The 14,433-nt window shown below is 41.0% G+C and overlaps 1 protein-coding gene across 2 annotated transcripts in view; it reads left to right on the top strand.

The window, feature by feature from the left end:
• The first annotated feature begins 1,619 nt into the window (after nucleotides 1-1,619).
• LOC110524436 (oxysterol-binding protein-related protein 9) overlaps nucleotides 1,620-14,433 on the top strand; it is a 48,047-nt gene continuing 35,233 nt past the window's right edge. For both annotated transcript variants that reach the window (XM_036978212.2, XM_021604054.3), the window contains exons 1-3: nucleotides 1,620-1,773; nucleotides 4,074-4,124; nucleotides 6,227-6,305. In XM_036978212.2, coding sequence (XP_036834107.1) covers nucleotides 1,663-1,773; nucleotides 4,074-4,124; nucleotides 6,227-6,305 — 241 coding nt within the window. In that variant the 5' untranslated portion in view covers nucleotides 1,620-1,662. The remainder of the gene's footprint in view (nucleotides 1,774-4,073; nucleotides 4,125-6,226; nucleotides 6,306-14,433) is intronic.

Raw genomic sequence — 14,433 nt, 5'->3', positions numbered from 1 at the left:
CTGTTTGTGATATTAAGATTCTAACAACTATAGTGTGTTGGATAGACTTATGGGGGGAAATGGGGGGCATAATGAATATGACTATTTAATGAAAGCTATTCCAAATTATATCCTTACTTTAATGAAGGATCAATTACACCAGGAGTGTCAAATTCATTCCATGGAGGACCTAGTGTCTCCGGGTTTTAGTTTTTCCCTTTCAATGAAGACCTAGACAACCAGGTGAGGTGAGTTCTTTACTAATTAGGGACCTTAATTCATTAATCAAGAATAATGGAGGAGCGAAAACCCACAGAAACTCGTCCCTCTATGGAATGATTTTGACAAGAATATTACATGCACTATATTACAGGGGTAGGCAACCCTGGTCCTGGAGTTGCGCAGGCACTTCTTGTTTTTGATTTAACCAACCTGGAAGACCAGGTGTTGAATTTAGGCAAATACCGAACTGATCAATTAGCTCAGTTGGTCAGGCGTGGTGCCGAGTTGGAACCAAATCCTGCAGCATCTGCGGCACTCCAGGAAGAGGGCTGCGTACCCCTGGTGTAGAAATGAATGGCATCAGTATATTAGATAAAAAATGTAACAACAATTTAGTCAGATAAATTATTAACAGGAAGTTTACCTCTGCCGCAATTTTTCAATGAGCATCTTCATTTGATGTGAAATGGCAGCATGACTAATCCACATAAATATTTGATAACTAATAAAGTGAGAGAAGTCTCTTACAAGATCCTAGTAAAATATTTTGGACAGATATGAAAATATATATTGCATTGTGAATTTTTTTCATTTTACTCATTTTACGTTGCAATATTTTTTTTATTGATTTAGAATATTATAGAACAGGCCTGAAAGGAATAAATAGCACATTCTCAAATAACAAAGTGTATCTTGTCTATAGTGTAATATATTTGTTGGTGTCTCTGGTTTTATGTATTATCATTTATGTATTTTGGGGTCTTTTGTTATGTGTGATATTTCTATATTGTTTTGTACAATGTGTGTGATGTAACAACAACAACAACAAAAATGGCAGAGTATGTAAAAAAAAAATTAAAAAAAATGTTTTGAGTCAATTTGTTGCTCTCGGCTCTCCTAGTGTTGAATGGTTACATTTGTGGCCACCTAGCCTACCCTACTATCTCCTGGTAGCTGAGCCAGTGAGAGGCTGCCAAGCCTATTGTGATTATTACCTTTATATCAGGACATTGTGTTCTCGTTTCATGGTCTTATAGGCCTATGGTTTATTATGTGTAGGTCTATGTTAAATGCAAGAGTCATGGATTACGTAGGCCTACAAGACAATTACAGTAGGTATAGGGTAGGTTATGCTTTTATGTTAATATAATGAGGATTTGAGAGCCCAAATTTTGTCCCACCTACATTTTTGCTGGCCCTGTCATCAATGGATTTCTGCCTATGCCATTATGTTTCAGAAGACAGAAATGCAAAAGTGTCCCACTTTTTATGAATTATGATTATATTAATTTAGATAGACATAAAGAGCATTGGGATTGACTTTTTCTATGGAAAATTATAACTTCTGAAATGTTTGACAATCTTTCAGCTGTCAAAAGTCTTGCCATCCTGTGACGTTTGTGGTACGAGCCGTTTTTTTCCATACAGACTCCTCCCCCAGAATCTTGGCCAAGTGTAAAGATGGCGTCGGTCATGGAGGGACCGCTAAGCAAATGGACTAACGTCATGAAAGGTTGGCAGTATCGCTGGTTTGTTTTGGATTACAATGCGGGTTTACTGTCATACTACACGGTGCGTATTTTCTTGTTCTTGATAAATAATAAGCCGAAAACCTCGTGGTGTCCGGTAGTATAAGTTACCAATGCATTGCTTGTCAAAACCGAGTACTGGAGTGGGGACAGAGGCCTGTGTGCCAGGAGTTGGGTTTGGGAATCTCAGCTGGCAGAAAAGGGCGGCGACTTTCAATGACAGATCCATTGTTGACCAATCATATCCATGCTGGAGGACCAACTAACAAATTAAATGCCAGTATTTTCTCTACTTCCTGGAATTCGCTAATAATAACTACGATGTGCTGTGTTCTTTTCCTTGTTGCTAACCTGCAGCATTTGTCATCGTTGTATTTATCTCATTTTCATGTCCATGTTTTGCTGTCAGTTAGACTTAAATACGGTTGATTATTCGAGGCATTAAAAGCTACGTAGTAGGAGTAATTTATAAGCATGTCAATAAAAGGTGGAGGCAAGGTTAGCTACTAATCATGTGAAAATGAAAAGTGTTTTTTTTCTTTTTCTCCTGGTTGCTTGCTTAACTTGATTGCCTGCGTAATAATAGATTTGTAGAATTCACCGTTAAGGTCTACTGTCACAAGAGTCAGAGTTAGCAGACATTGCCTTACCATGCCACATCCCTCTTGTTGATTTTTAGCTAATACGCTTTGTCGAAGGCAGGTGTATCATTAATTGCACCCGTCATAAAGCTACATAAGCTGCTATCGACATTTCGACAGCCCCCCCCACACTCAGTTGACAACCTAAGCCACTTGATTATATCATTTAAACAGCCTGCCACTTTGGTGTGTAAACTGATGGATGAGGCTGGAGGTATGTAACGATTGACAGGGCTATGTATGAGTTAAATATCTATGATATTTTAAAGCCAAAGAAAGGCAAACAAGCTACAGTTTGTTTACAAACATTCAAATGGCAACAAAATGTACAGTTGCAAAAGCTACTAGTTACTGGCCTGATAAGGCATTATAGCTAAGTCAAGAATCATTGGGCATATACTCGGTGTCCAGTTTATTAGGTATACCACCCCATTCACAAAACTGGTTAGCTCCTACAGACAGTGAGTCACGTGGCTTGTTATATAGGCATTGAGGTATTCAGCTACTGTTAGATTGAACTTTAGAATGGGCAAAACAAGTGACCTACGCGACTTTGAGCGTGGTATTATCGTCTGTGAAAGGCACTCTGGATCCAGTATCTCTGAAAATATCTTGCCTCCTGGCCCTTTTCCACGCGCACGTCTCTTACAGTTTACAGAGAATGGTGTGACAAACAACTCATCAGTCCTTGTCACGGATGGGCTATTGCAGCAGATGACCACACCAGTTCCACTCCTATCAGCTAAAAACAAGAAGAAGCGGCTTAGGGGGGCACGCGATCCCCAACACTAGACAATTGAGGAATGGAAAAACGTCACCTGGTCCGACGACTCCCAGTTGCTCTTGTGTCATGCTCATGGTAGAGTCAGGATTTGGCGTAAGCTGCATGAGTCCATGGCCTGGTGTCAAAAGTGCAGGCTGGTGGCAGTGGTGTAATGGTATGGGAAATGTTGACCTGGCACAAGTTAGGGTCCCTAGATACCAATTTGAGCAACGTTTCCATGCCCTGAAGAATTCAGGCTGTTCTGGAGGCAAAGGGTGGTCCAACCCAGTACAAGATGAGTGTGCCTAATAAACGGTCCACTGAGTGTATATGTCCATGAACAGAAGGAACTTCATGAAAATATGGTCCACTGTGTCACATCAAAATGGTTCTATCTCACAGGTAACAATAAATATGCCCATTTTACTGTCATTTGCGAAGATGGGAAGGTTTCACAAAGCAGGTAGGCTAAACTCAATATCTCAATCCCTAATCAAACTATCTGCTGAACAATGTGACCCTTCAGTGAATGACCGTAATAGGGGCACTTTCGGTTACAGTGTATGTCATCTATAGCCTGAGTGCTGTCATGTTAACTTGTCACACCGAACATTTGGCTTGACAATGACCAATGAAGTTGGCAAGAGCACAAACAGAATATATATATATATATACACACACACACACACACACACACACACTTTAGCTATGCATGTGACACTTGCAGATGAGATGCAAGCCCAGGGCACTTACAATTCAGGTTAGCAGCTATTTTTATCAGAGAATCTTGGCTTGCTATATGTATGAAGTTCCATGAACTTTCCACTGGTGAACTTGATAATGAATAAACTTAAACTTGGGGTGAAAATGTTTGTGTGAACGAAGTATGCGGAAATGATAAAAATAAAATTTGTTTTGTTTTCTTCTCTTCAATTTCAGTCCAAGGACAAGATGATGCGTGGCTCTAGGAGAGGTTGTGTGCGGCTCAGGGTAAGGAACTGGCCTGTTCATCGTCTGCTTGGAGAGAGAGTTTGCACCAGCTAATTGAGTAGCTATTTTTCCTAACTAGCCTAATTATGTTCTCTTCTTTGTCTATATAATACACGTCCAGCACTGCAGGGTATCCATATATATTTATAAATGCATTTTGTTTTACATACCTACAGTAGAAAAGAGGAGTATCTTATTTCTAATGATGTCAACTTTATTTCTCAACTCCAATTACACTCACTGGAGTATCTGACATCGGCACCTGCATCGCAGGTGCTCACTGAGCAAGAAAAGGTTAAAGATCCCTGCAATACAAGGCTATTAAATATAATAACTTGCTATATGTTTGTGTAAAAATATTGCCACAAGATGGCAGTATTCAATGTATTCTAATTGGACTCGACAGTTACAAAATAGGATTATAATGTGGTGTTTCCTAAAGGATCCTAGCTGGCCCATTGTGTCTTGCCCTTTTTTTCCCCCTTCTGTCCTCAAGGAATTAAGCATACCTAATTTAGTAGCAAATGGTTCTCAGATCTGTTTGACTTTGAGCCAAATCAGAGGTTTTACTTTTAACGCTTGACAAATAGTTTGATTGAAATGTCTTGGGGTCAAACTTGTTTAGCACATATTGTTTATCAAGTGTAGGCGTATCACACTGTGTAGTTATCTTTGTTTAGTTTTTTTGACCTGTAGTTATGGCAGGGATTTGTGAGGGATCTGATGCAAAATCCAATGTCAGAACCTGTTTCTTTTTGCCTAGAGACAATGTTAGCAAGACCTTCAAAGACATCACACACCACACATAGAAATATCTACATTCAGAGTAGCTTTGAGAAAATAACATTGGCTAGATTATATTCGATTGTTGGAGGTTTCATGCCAGCAACTAAATTTATAAGCTTATTTTTCAGTCAGATGATAGATAATTCAATTACAGAGACCTTTCTCATGTGTTTCTTCAGTTTTGTGTGCTGGTTTTAAAGGGATACGAGCAAGTTATCTTCAGTACTATCATACTACTGTGCTATACATTTGACTACTTCCAGTAGTTAGTATTTACGATTCCCCTCCTTAGCTTTAGACTAAGACAGTACTGTGGATTTTACTTATGGCTCGTGGAATTTTCTCCTCAGACACATACGTAGGCTAAATGCACACCACATGTATAAACACACACATCTTAGTCTACATTATTTATAGTCTTAATTCCACTCATGGTTAGTTGAACTCGCGTTCCTCATTTTGTCTGTGTGAAGCCGACAGCCAGGGCATCGTCTTTTAATGAGTCATCACATGGTTCTAATGTGATAATGGATGCCTACACCTCATCAGCAGTACATGGGAAGTCTTAAAGTAACTTTCCAGAGAAAATCTCAATTTAAAAGTTAATATTCTGTTAACACACACCCAAATAATGTTGTTGACTCATCCTATACTCGTATTTGTTGCCAAAGCATAATTTGGAGAAAGAACACTTCAAAAGCCCCACCTCAAACTGACCGTTTCAAAAAAGCTTGCTATTGCCTCAGAGGATGATGTCATCCTTCTGAGGAGGATGAGCTGGCTAATCAGCGGTCTACTCGCATGAATATTTTGAACGACCAGTATACGCCCATACCATTCCAACACAGAAAGCTGATTTTTAACATGAGTAATACTTACACATTTACATAAGGAAAACTATTTTTCACTCATATTGTAATTAATTATAGGTCCTATTTAATAGAAATCTGGAAACACTAGACAGTTACTTTAATGCAGATTTGTGACCTATCAGACATGTTTTATTTAAATGGCATATGCTTATCTTAATTTTTTTCAGGTTGGTTTTGACTGGCAGGCAGGTTTGAGATATACTGTTGCAAGGTGCCATGCTACAGCCATAGCTCTGAAATGTTGCTCTTTCCTTCCTTCCTTCCTTCCTTCCTTGCTGCTGGTCCCTAATGTCTCTTCTCTACCCTTTCTTGCCTCTCACTCCACCCAGACACCCCCCTCCTCTTTTCCTCCTTCTCCTTGGTAGGTGTGTGATAGAGTGAACAAGAGAGAGGGATGGTGACGTCTCCTCTCTCACTGCCTCCTCTTCCTTTTTGCTTTTCCAGGGAGCTGTAATAGGAATCGATGATGAAGACGACAGCACATTCACTATCACTGTGGACCAGAAGACTTTCCATTTCCAAGGTTAGTCTCTTGTTCTTTTCTTTCTCCTCCTCTCCCTCACCTCCCACTTTGCTCGCTTCCCTGTCATTTGTAGTGAATCCATCAATGCTGCATACTGCCGGCTGCTCACATGTAGGCTCTATTTGTAGCTTGTTCTCTCTCGCGCGCTCTCGCTCTTTCCAGCCTTTTTCTTCTTAGTTTTTAAAGGGGGATTATTTTGTCGGTGCGCTAACACAAGCAGACACACACCACACACGTCGAGCTCTAGGCATTTGAATGGCTAGTCGTCTAGAGGCTAAAGCAAGATTTATTCCACAGCAAGATTCCTCTGTAATGGAAAGAAGCGAAGGAGGCTATATTTAAAACAAAATTGAAGATTATTAGCATTTTCTACCGCCTATGGGAATAAAGAAATACTGCTGAGCTGCACTGCCGATCCACACCCTGAACACTTCAGAGACAGGTCTGGTCCCCTTCCCAGAACGCTCTCACCCCACCCCCTTCCTCCGGCCAGCAGCTGCACTGACCATCCACCCAGCGGACCAGTCTCCTCCAGGTCTCTAACCTCCTTCACCCTGTCACCTCCATCGCTCCCCCCCACACAGCCACCACTACCTCCACCGCCACCAGCATTCTGTCCACGGTGGGCCCATTTCGTCCACCTCCATGCCCTCTCCTATTGCTATGTTCCGAAACTGTATGCTGTGGCTCTACAATAGGAAGGGTAAGGAGATGCATGATGTCTGCATGTTGGCCTCTTGTCAGGTTGAAGGGCATGGCTCGGTGAGGCATTGGTTGTAACCTTTACCGAGGCATTTGTGTTTGTTTTAGTAGTTTACTGCTTGGTTTGATTTTAATGTTTAATAAAAATATATATATGTATAGTGGTTGTTTACCATGGAAGAAGTATTGTATGAAAGAAGTATCGTATCTTTAAAAAATATATTTTTAGGCTAAGATTAAAGAAACAATCTTTCATAATATTGTTTCTAAGAGGTGCTTTGTGAGGTCACCAGTGTTTATTATGATTGTTGAGGTTCGCGAATTCTATGATATTATTATCGGTCTGATTCAATTTGAGATTAATTCCATATCAAGTTGGTCGAGTTAGAATTCTATGGTCATAACCATGTTTTCATTTTGTCTTTTGGTCTACTTGCTCCATTATGTGTATCCAGTCAATTTTATTGGAGTTCACCCTTTAAAAGATGCATTCGTGAAATAGGATGCTCCTCCAGATGATTCCTCCAAGTTGGAAAGTAATTATAAGATTACGTGGAAAAGATGGGAATGTCACAGCCATTATACAACCTATCTAACACCCAAGCCTGTAGGTGATTTAAAAACAATTCCTATATCACAACAAGGGACATACCAATTTGCACGTGAAAAGGTTAACAAAGATGTATGTGCTACTCTCCCAGATGTTGCCTGCTGGAGATGCATTACTGTTGTATTCATCCTTGTAAAGGATCCAGCTGATGTTACACACATTTATTCTGGTGTGGCGCTGCGGCAGGCAAGCAGGGGGGCTGTGTCATCGTCGGAGGACTATAGCAGAGCATTGGTGAGGTATGGGGTGGCCACAGATGAAGGCTGCGGAGAGAGTGAGAATATGTATTTCTATTTAGAGGAGCATCCATAATTCATCTGGCTCTTTTCCTGGCGGAGCATCAGAGCTGCATGAGAGGCCGTCAACTCCCCCTCCCCGCTTCCCCCCCCACTTCCAAAGCAGACCTTGTGTGCTAAAGAGCTCTACATGGCCCCATACAGACAAAGCTGCTTAGCCTGGGAAACTGCTGAATGCATTGACCAAGCCCACGATGAGCAGGTCGCGTGTTGTAGAGCGGGTGTCTAGTGGTTCTGGTAATGTATGACATACCCAGTCTTTGGAGTATACAGTGGGTCCTCATTTAGTAGTTGCGTAATACCGTGGCGCGGGATGCTGCGGTATGCTACGGTGTGTTACAGTGCATAGTATTTACTGTTAGCCGTTGTTGCCGTTAATGCTCGTTCGAACCACCAGAAGGAATCTTTGAGGGCATCTTTATGAAGCTTGTTGGTGCTTGCTTCCTTTTCCAAATGATCCTACAGAGGTCCATGCAGGCCAGACGTTTTGATTGCATTAACCTATCTGAAAGAGCCTATTCTAAGGTTTTTAAATATTCTAGTTTTTCCAAACAACACAAAAATATTGCCCAGATGGTCTGTTTCAAAATATAACGTTTTCCTAGAAAACCTCTGCTCCATGCGTAGCCTACTAGCAACAATCAGCAAATACCTATTTGGGAAAAAATATCCTTTCTATTTAATTCTGTTGTATTCCATCATATTATTATTGTAAAATATACACCGTGTACAAAACATTAGGAACCCCTGCTCTTTCCATGGCAGACTGACCAGGTGAAATCTATGATCCTTTATTGATGTCACCTGTTAAATCTTCTTCAGTCAGTGTAGATGAAGGGGAGGAGACAGGATAAAGAAGGATTTTTAAGCCGTAAGAAAATTGAGACATGGATTGTGTATGTGTGCCATTCAGAGGGCTAGACAAAATATTTAAGTGCCTTTGAACAGGGTATGGTAGTAAGTGCCAGGTGCACCGGTTTGAGGGTGTCAAACTGCAGCGCTGCTGGGCTTTTCACGCTCAACAGATTCCCTTGTGTATCAACTACCACCCAAAGCATATCCAGCCAATGGCAGGCCATTGGTCGAAAACGAGTCTTTGATAGGGCTATGACAGTAATTGGATAACATTGACAGTTATGACAGTGATTGTGACATTGACGGTTTTGGGTCAAAACCATCATGAAAATAAAATAAGTCAAAACCATTTAATAAAAAATGTGGGTGGATGGGTATGCCTTTTTTCATTGTAACAGTAAATTGGAGGAGTGAGGTGATAAAGATGGCTCTCGTAGCAAAACAAATGTAACAGCTTACGACGATGGAGAACCAGATGACTTGGACCAGTCTGTCTGCAGAATATGTGCAAAAAGTGTACCTAATGGAGAATTCCAGAACCACAAACGGGACACCGATAAATGGCGAGAACTGGCAGACAGTCTAACTTCTTATGTAGGAATAGAAACCCACCTTTGTAGAAATGCTCTGTAAATTTGACGGTTAATAGGGAGAAAGTACAGTATTTCTCTCATAGCAGTCCCTACATTGTTCAACAAGGTGGAAGTTCAGACAGCTAAAGGATGTCTTATATTTTTTAATAAATAATAAAAATTGTATTTGCACTAGTCAAGTGTAAATATGACTGGACACTTAAATCCCACTGTTTAGAAACAATCTACATGGCGGAATCCCACACAGCCGGCGGAATCCCACACAGCTGGCAACCTGGCTGACGTCCTGCGTTCGGGCTTGACTAAAATAAACTGCCCTGTATCACCACAGACACCGGGGCCAACATTGTGGCAACTGAACTGGCCTTGGCTAAATTGCTTTGGCCACAATCTCCATCTTGCCGTCACCAACGGTGTGAACAGCGAGAGCACACGCACAGAGGTCGGGTTCTAAGCCTATGTAGAACCCTAGTGAAGGCCCAGATGGAGCTGAACCTCAAATCACAGCCTCATTCTGGTGAGAAATTAAGTTTAATCAGCTATAATAACCATTTAAAAGAACAAGCTACGTGAAATTATTGTTCATGTATAATTATGTAATTCAGATGCCCTAGGAAATCAACAAACAAAATAGGCATATTTCCTTGAATCATTCAAGGGCGGTTTCGCGGACAGATTAGACCTAATCCTAGACTAAATTGCACTTTTAAACTGGACTAAATGACATTGCATTTCTCAGACATGTTTTAAAGTAGCCTGACTTTCACTAGATTTAAAAAGTCTGTGTTCCAGAGGGATGATTTAGAGCTAGATCTAAATAAAGGCTTAAATTTAACCTGGACAGAGGCAGGTTTAACTTCAGATTAATGGATGTGTGCCCCCAGGTTGTTCTGGGCAACGGAGAAAGATGGATTAACTAGACTATTTCAATGATGATCAAAGAGTATCACCAAGGCCAGACAGAAGGGTGCTTATAGACAGGAGCAACCCACTGAAAGATTTTTATTAAATCAATTTCTGTGTCCTTCTCCGTATGTACTAAGAAAATGCAGCTGACATTTGTTTGCTTGAAACAAGCCTTTCATCTGACTCTTTGGGGAAGGCCCATCCTTCCTTCCCTACAAGTTCTGATCACCTTGAGGTTTATGGCTTCTGTAACCTTCCGTCGTGAAACAGGATATTTGTGTGGTGCAAGTGATCTGACTGTATGCAGAATAGTCCACAAAGACTGCAATGCTATATGTGAACTGAAAGACAATTACATCAAGTTCCCTGATGCTGCTGCCCAAGCCAACAACAAGGTAGAGTTCTATGAATATGGGAACTTCCCACAAGTAATCGTTCTATAGATGGATGTCATATTCCCATCGTGTCCCTCTACAGCAGATGCTGAGGAGTGTAGGAACCTTAAACTGGTTCTCAATAAATGTACACAGTGTGGGTGCTTCCAATTTGCAGTTCTCCAACATTGTTGCACGTTGGAAAGGGACAACTCATGACTCAAGGATTTTCCAAAACTCCTCTTTGTATGCTCAGCTTGAAGGAGGACAACAGAATGGAACCATATTTGGTGACAGTGGGCATGCACAGGTTAACTTGTTGTTCACCTCCTAGAGCATTGGGCCAGTAACCAAAAGGTTGCTGGATCGAATCCCCAAACTGACAAAGTAATCTTTCGTTCTGCCCAAGGCTTAACCCACTGTTCCCCGTGCACTGAAGACATGGATGTCGATTGAGGCAGACAACGCACCTCTGATTCAGAGGTGTTGGGTAAATGTGGAAAACTCATTCAGTTGTATAACTGACTAGGTATCCCCCTTTCCCCTTCTTCATGCAATAGCACCTGAGCAACAACGAAACAACCAAGTTCATATCCTCACCAGAGGTGTAGTGGAGCGCAGGTTTGGTGTATGATGAGTCATTTCCAGTGTCTCAAACACATTGCACTTTCAACCTAGAAGATGCTGAATTGTCATAATTGCAACCGCAGTGCTTCACAATTGCCTTAAACAGCATGGCTGCCCAGATCCTGGCATTGAGGATGACCCAGATGTTACCATGATTGAGGCAGACAATGACAGAAATGGACAAGCCTGCAGAGAGAATTTTCTCACAACAAAGATGGCTTAAGTGATTGAAGCAAACAATAGCCATGGATTGGTAACAAAAGGTTTTTGATTCAGGAATGGAAATATCAGGACCTCGTACTGCTGATGCTTAATGTTTCTCTCTTGCTTCATAACCAACTCAACATAAAGGATTTGCATCTTCATATCATGCTTTTACATTAGCTTGTGCTCATGAAATTCCATGGCCAGTTTCTCATGCATTCTCAGCCTCTTTTGTCTTTGTCCTCCAATCTTCCCTCCTGGCTGCTGCAGATGTAGGGGGCTGACCTTCATCCTCTTAAGAGAAGTCTCCTCCAAACTATGGCGATCATCCGCCTCTAGAAAATGATTACATTGCTGCCTTAGAGAACATTAGTTCTTCAAGAGTTAACTTCATTACATTTTTATTATGGGAGTGCAAGAGATGACTGACAACATTACATATTCTCTGCAGTCTGGGGATGGCACATGTTGAATGAATGTGTCCTACCATATGAGGATTGAAACGTTCCCCCATCTAAACTGTCCAAATGGTCATCATCTGGGATACCTTCCATTGGTTGCTGGCTATCAATTATCCCGGTAAAGTCCCCCAGCTCATCTGTCTCTGGTCTTAAGTCTTAACACTCCCTACGAGCAAAAGCATTTGTCTTTAAGTAGATTTTTGTTGTTCCACAGGACCTTAGAAACATGAGACAATATAGCAATTATATTAGAAATTATGTATAACATTGTTTGTTACATTTCTGTCACACATACATTTAGGCCCCACTGTTATGCAATAACTAACATTTCAAAGTGACTCTGATTTGTAAAAGTGGGCCAACAATAAATAGTGTCTTAGATGAAGTTTTTGGAGCGTCCTTTTGTTTACTCTTTCATTTGAATTCATTACAAATGGTAGTCCAGGCATTCTTCTCGTTTTCTGTTGAATCATGTTGTTTGTTGTCAATAATTGGGTGGTTTGACACAATTCGCTGAAGAGTGTTTTGTATATAAAATGAATCTTTTACCTCCGTCCATTGTTTGTTTTAGGTGACTTGCTCCAATTCCACACAATGCTTATGTATTCCTGTCCCATCCCGGGTTATTGTAGCATCCTCAGATTAGCACCGAGTGCACATCGTTAATCTAAGCAGGCTTCACAAAGATTAATTTGTTATGCCTTATTTACCTTAACTGGGACTCCTTAATCTAGAACTAATACATCTGAAGTTAATAAGATCTCAGAAAGTTTTGTAAATCTGGATTCATTTAAGTAGAACTAGCTTAGTCCTGACTTAAATCTAAATCAAATCACATTTTATTTGTCACATACACATGGTTAGCAGACATTATTGCGAGTGTAGCCTAATGCTTGTGCTTCTAGTTCCCGCAGTGCAGCAATATCTAACAGGTAATCTAACAATTCCTCAACTACCTAATACGCACAAATCTAATGGAATAAGAATATATACATTATAAATATATGGATGAGCAATGACCGAGCGGCATAGGAAAGATGCAATAGATGGTATTATATATATATATATATATATATATATGAGATAATGCAAGATATATGTAAACATCATTATTAAAGTGACTATTGATCCATTTATTAATGTGGCCAATGATTTCAAGTCTACACCGCCCATAACAGGCAGCAGCCACTAACACAGAGAGGCAGCAGCCTCTCTGTGTTAGTGATGGCTGTTTAATAGTCTGATGGCCCTGAGATCGAAGCTGTTTTTCAGTCTCTCGGTCCCAGCATTGATGTACCTGTACTGACCTCGCCTTCGGGATGGTTGCAGGGTGAACAGGCAGTTGCTTGGGTGGTTGTTGTCCTTGATGATCTTTTTGGCCTTCCTGTGACATCGGGTGCTGTAGGTATCCTGGAGGGCAGGTAGTTTGCTCCCGGTGATGCGTTGTGCAGACCAAACCACCCTCTGGTGAGCCCTGTGGTTATAGGCGGTGTAGTTGCTGTACCAGGCGGTGATGCAGCCCGACAGGATGCTCTCAATTGTGCATCTGCAAAAGTTTGAGGGTTTTAGGTGACAAGCCAAATTTCTTCAGCCTCCTGAGGTTGAAGAGGCACTGTTGCACCGCCTTCACCACATTGTCTGTGTGGGTGAACCTTTTCAGTTTGTCCGTGATGTGTACGCCGAGGAACTTAAAACTTTTCCACCTTCTCCCCTGCTGTCCCGTTGATGTGGATAGGGGGGTGCTCCCTCTGCTGTTTCTTGAAGTCCACGATCATCTCCTTTGTTTTGTTGACATTGAGTGAGTTTATTTTCCTGACACCACAGGAAAGTGCCCTCACCACCTCCCTATAGGCTGTCACGTCATTGTTGGTTATCAAGCCTACTGCTGTTATCATCTGCAAACTTGAGTGGAAGTGTGCATGGCCACGGAGTCATGGGTGAACAATTCAATTCTGTCCACAAAACTGCGCTTCAATGTTGCATTGCCGTAGGCACATTGTATTTTCACAACGAAATAAGCCTCTTTTTTTTGCCAATCAAACTCTAGTTAAACCACTGATTATACTTAAATAATAATGATAATCTATAAAATATTATGGGAATCCTGTGTGTACTACACTAGAAAGCATGATTTGGAGGATCATTTGCTTGTTTAAAAAAAAAAAGTGGGGGAAAAAAGTGGGGGAAAATAAAGCTGTCGATTTGTTTTTAAGTCGTAGAGCCTGTCGGAAGGCAGCGGATTTGGAATATAGGCTACCTAATAGAATGAGTCAGTAAAAGAGAGGCCGAGCCAGGCATGTCACAATATAAAAAATAAAAAAAACAGTACAAAGCAATTGGCTATTGCTGTTAAGAGAAGACGATAAAAAGACAGATTAGTCTTAGTTATAAAAATGTACAGTGACTGAGCAAACAGTTAATGGAACTAGCAGAGCATATCCCTGGTGAGTGTGCATATTCACTGTCTATCATTGGTTCATTGTCACTTGAAAGTTGTATT

This window comes from Oncorhynchus mykiss, chromosome 5 (genome assembly GCF_057628025.1).
Source record: "Oncorhynchus mykiss isolate SJ-2025 chromosome 5, ASM5762802v1, whole genome shotgun sequence".
Taxonomy (NCBI): domain Eukaryota; kingdom Metazoa; phylum Chordata; class Actinopteri; order Salmoniformes; family Salmonidae; genus Oncorhynchus; species Oncorhynchus mykiss.
The sequence above is the reverse complement of the archived record's forward strand: the minus strand, read 5'-3'. Positions and strand labels throughout refer to the sequence as shown.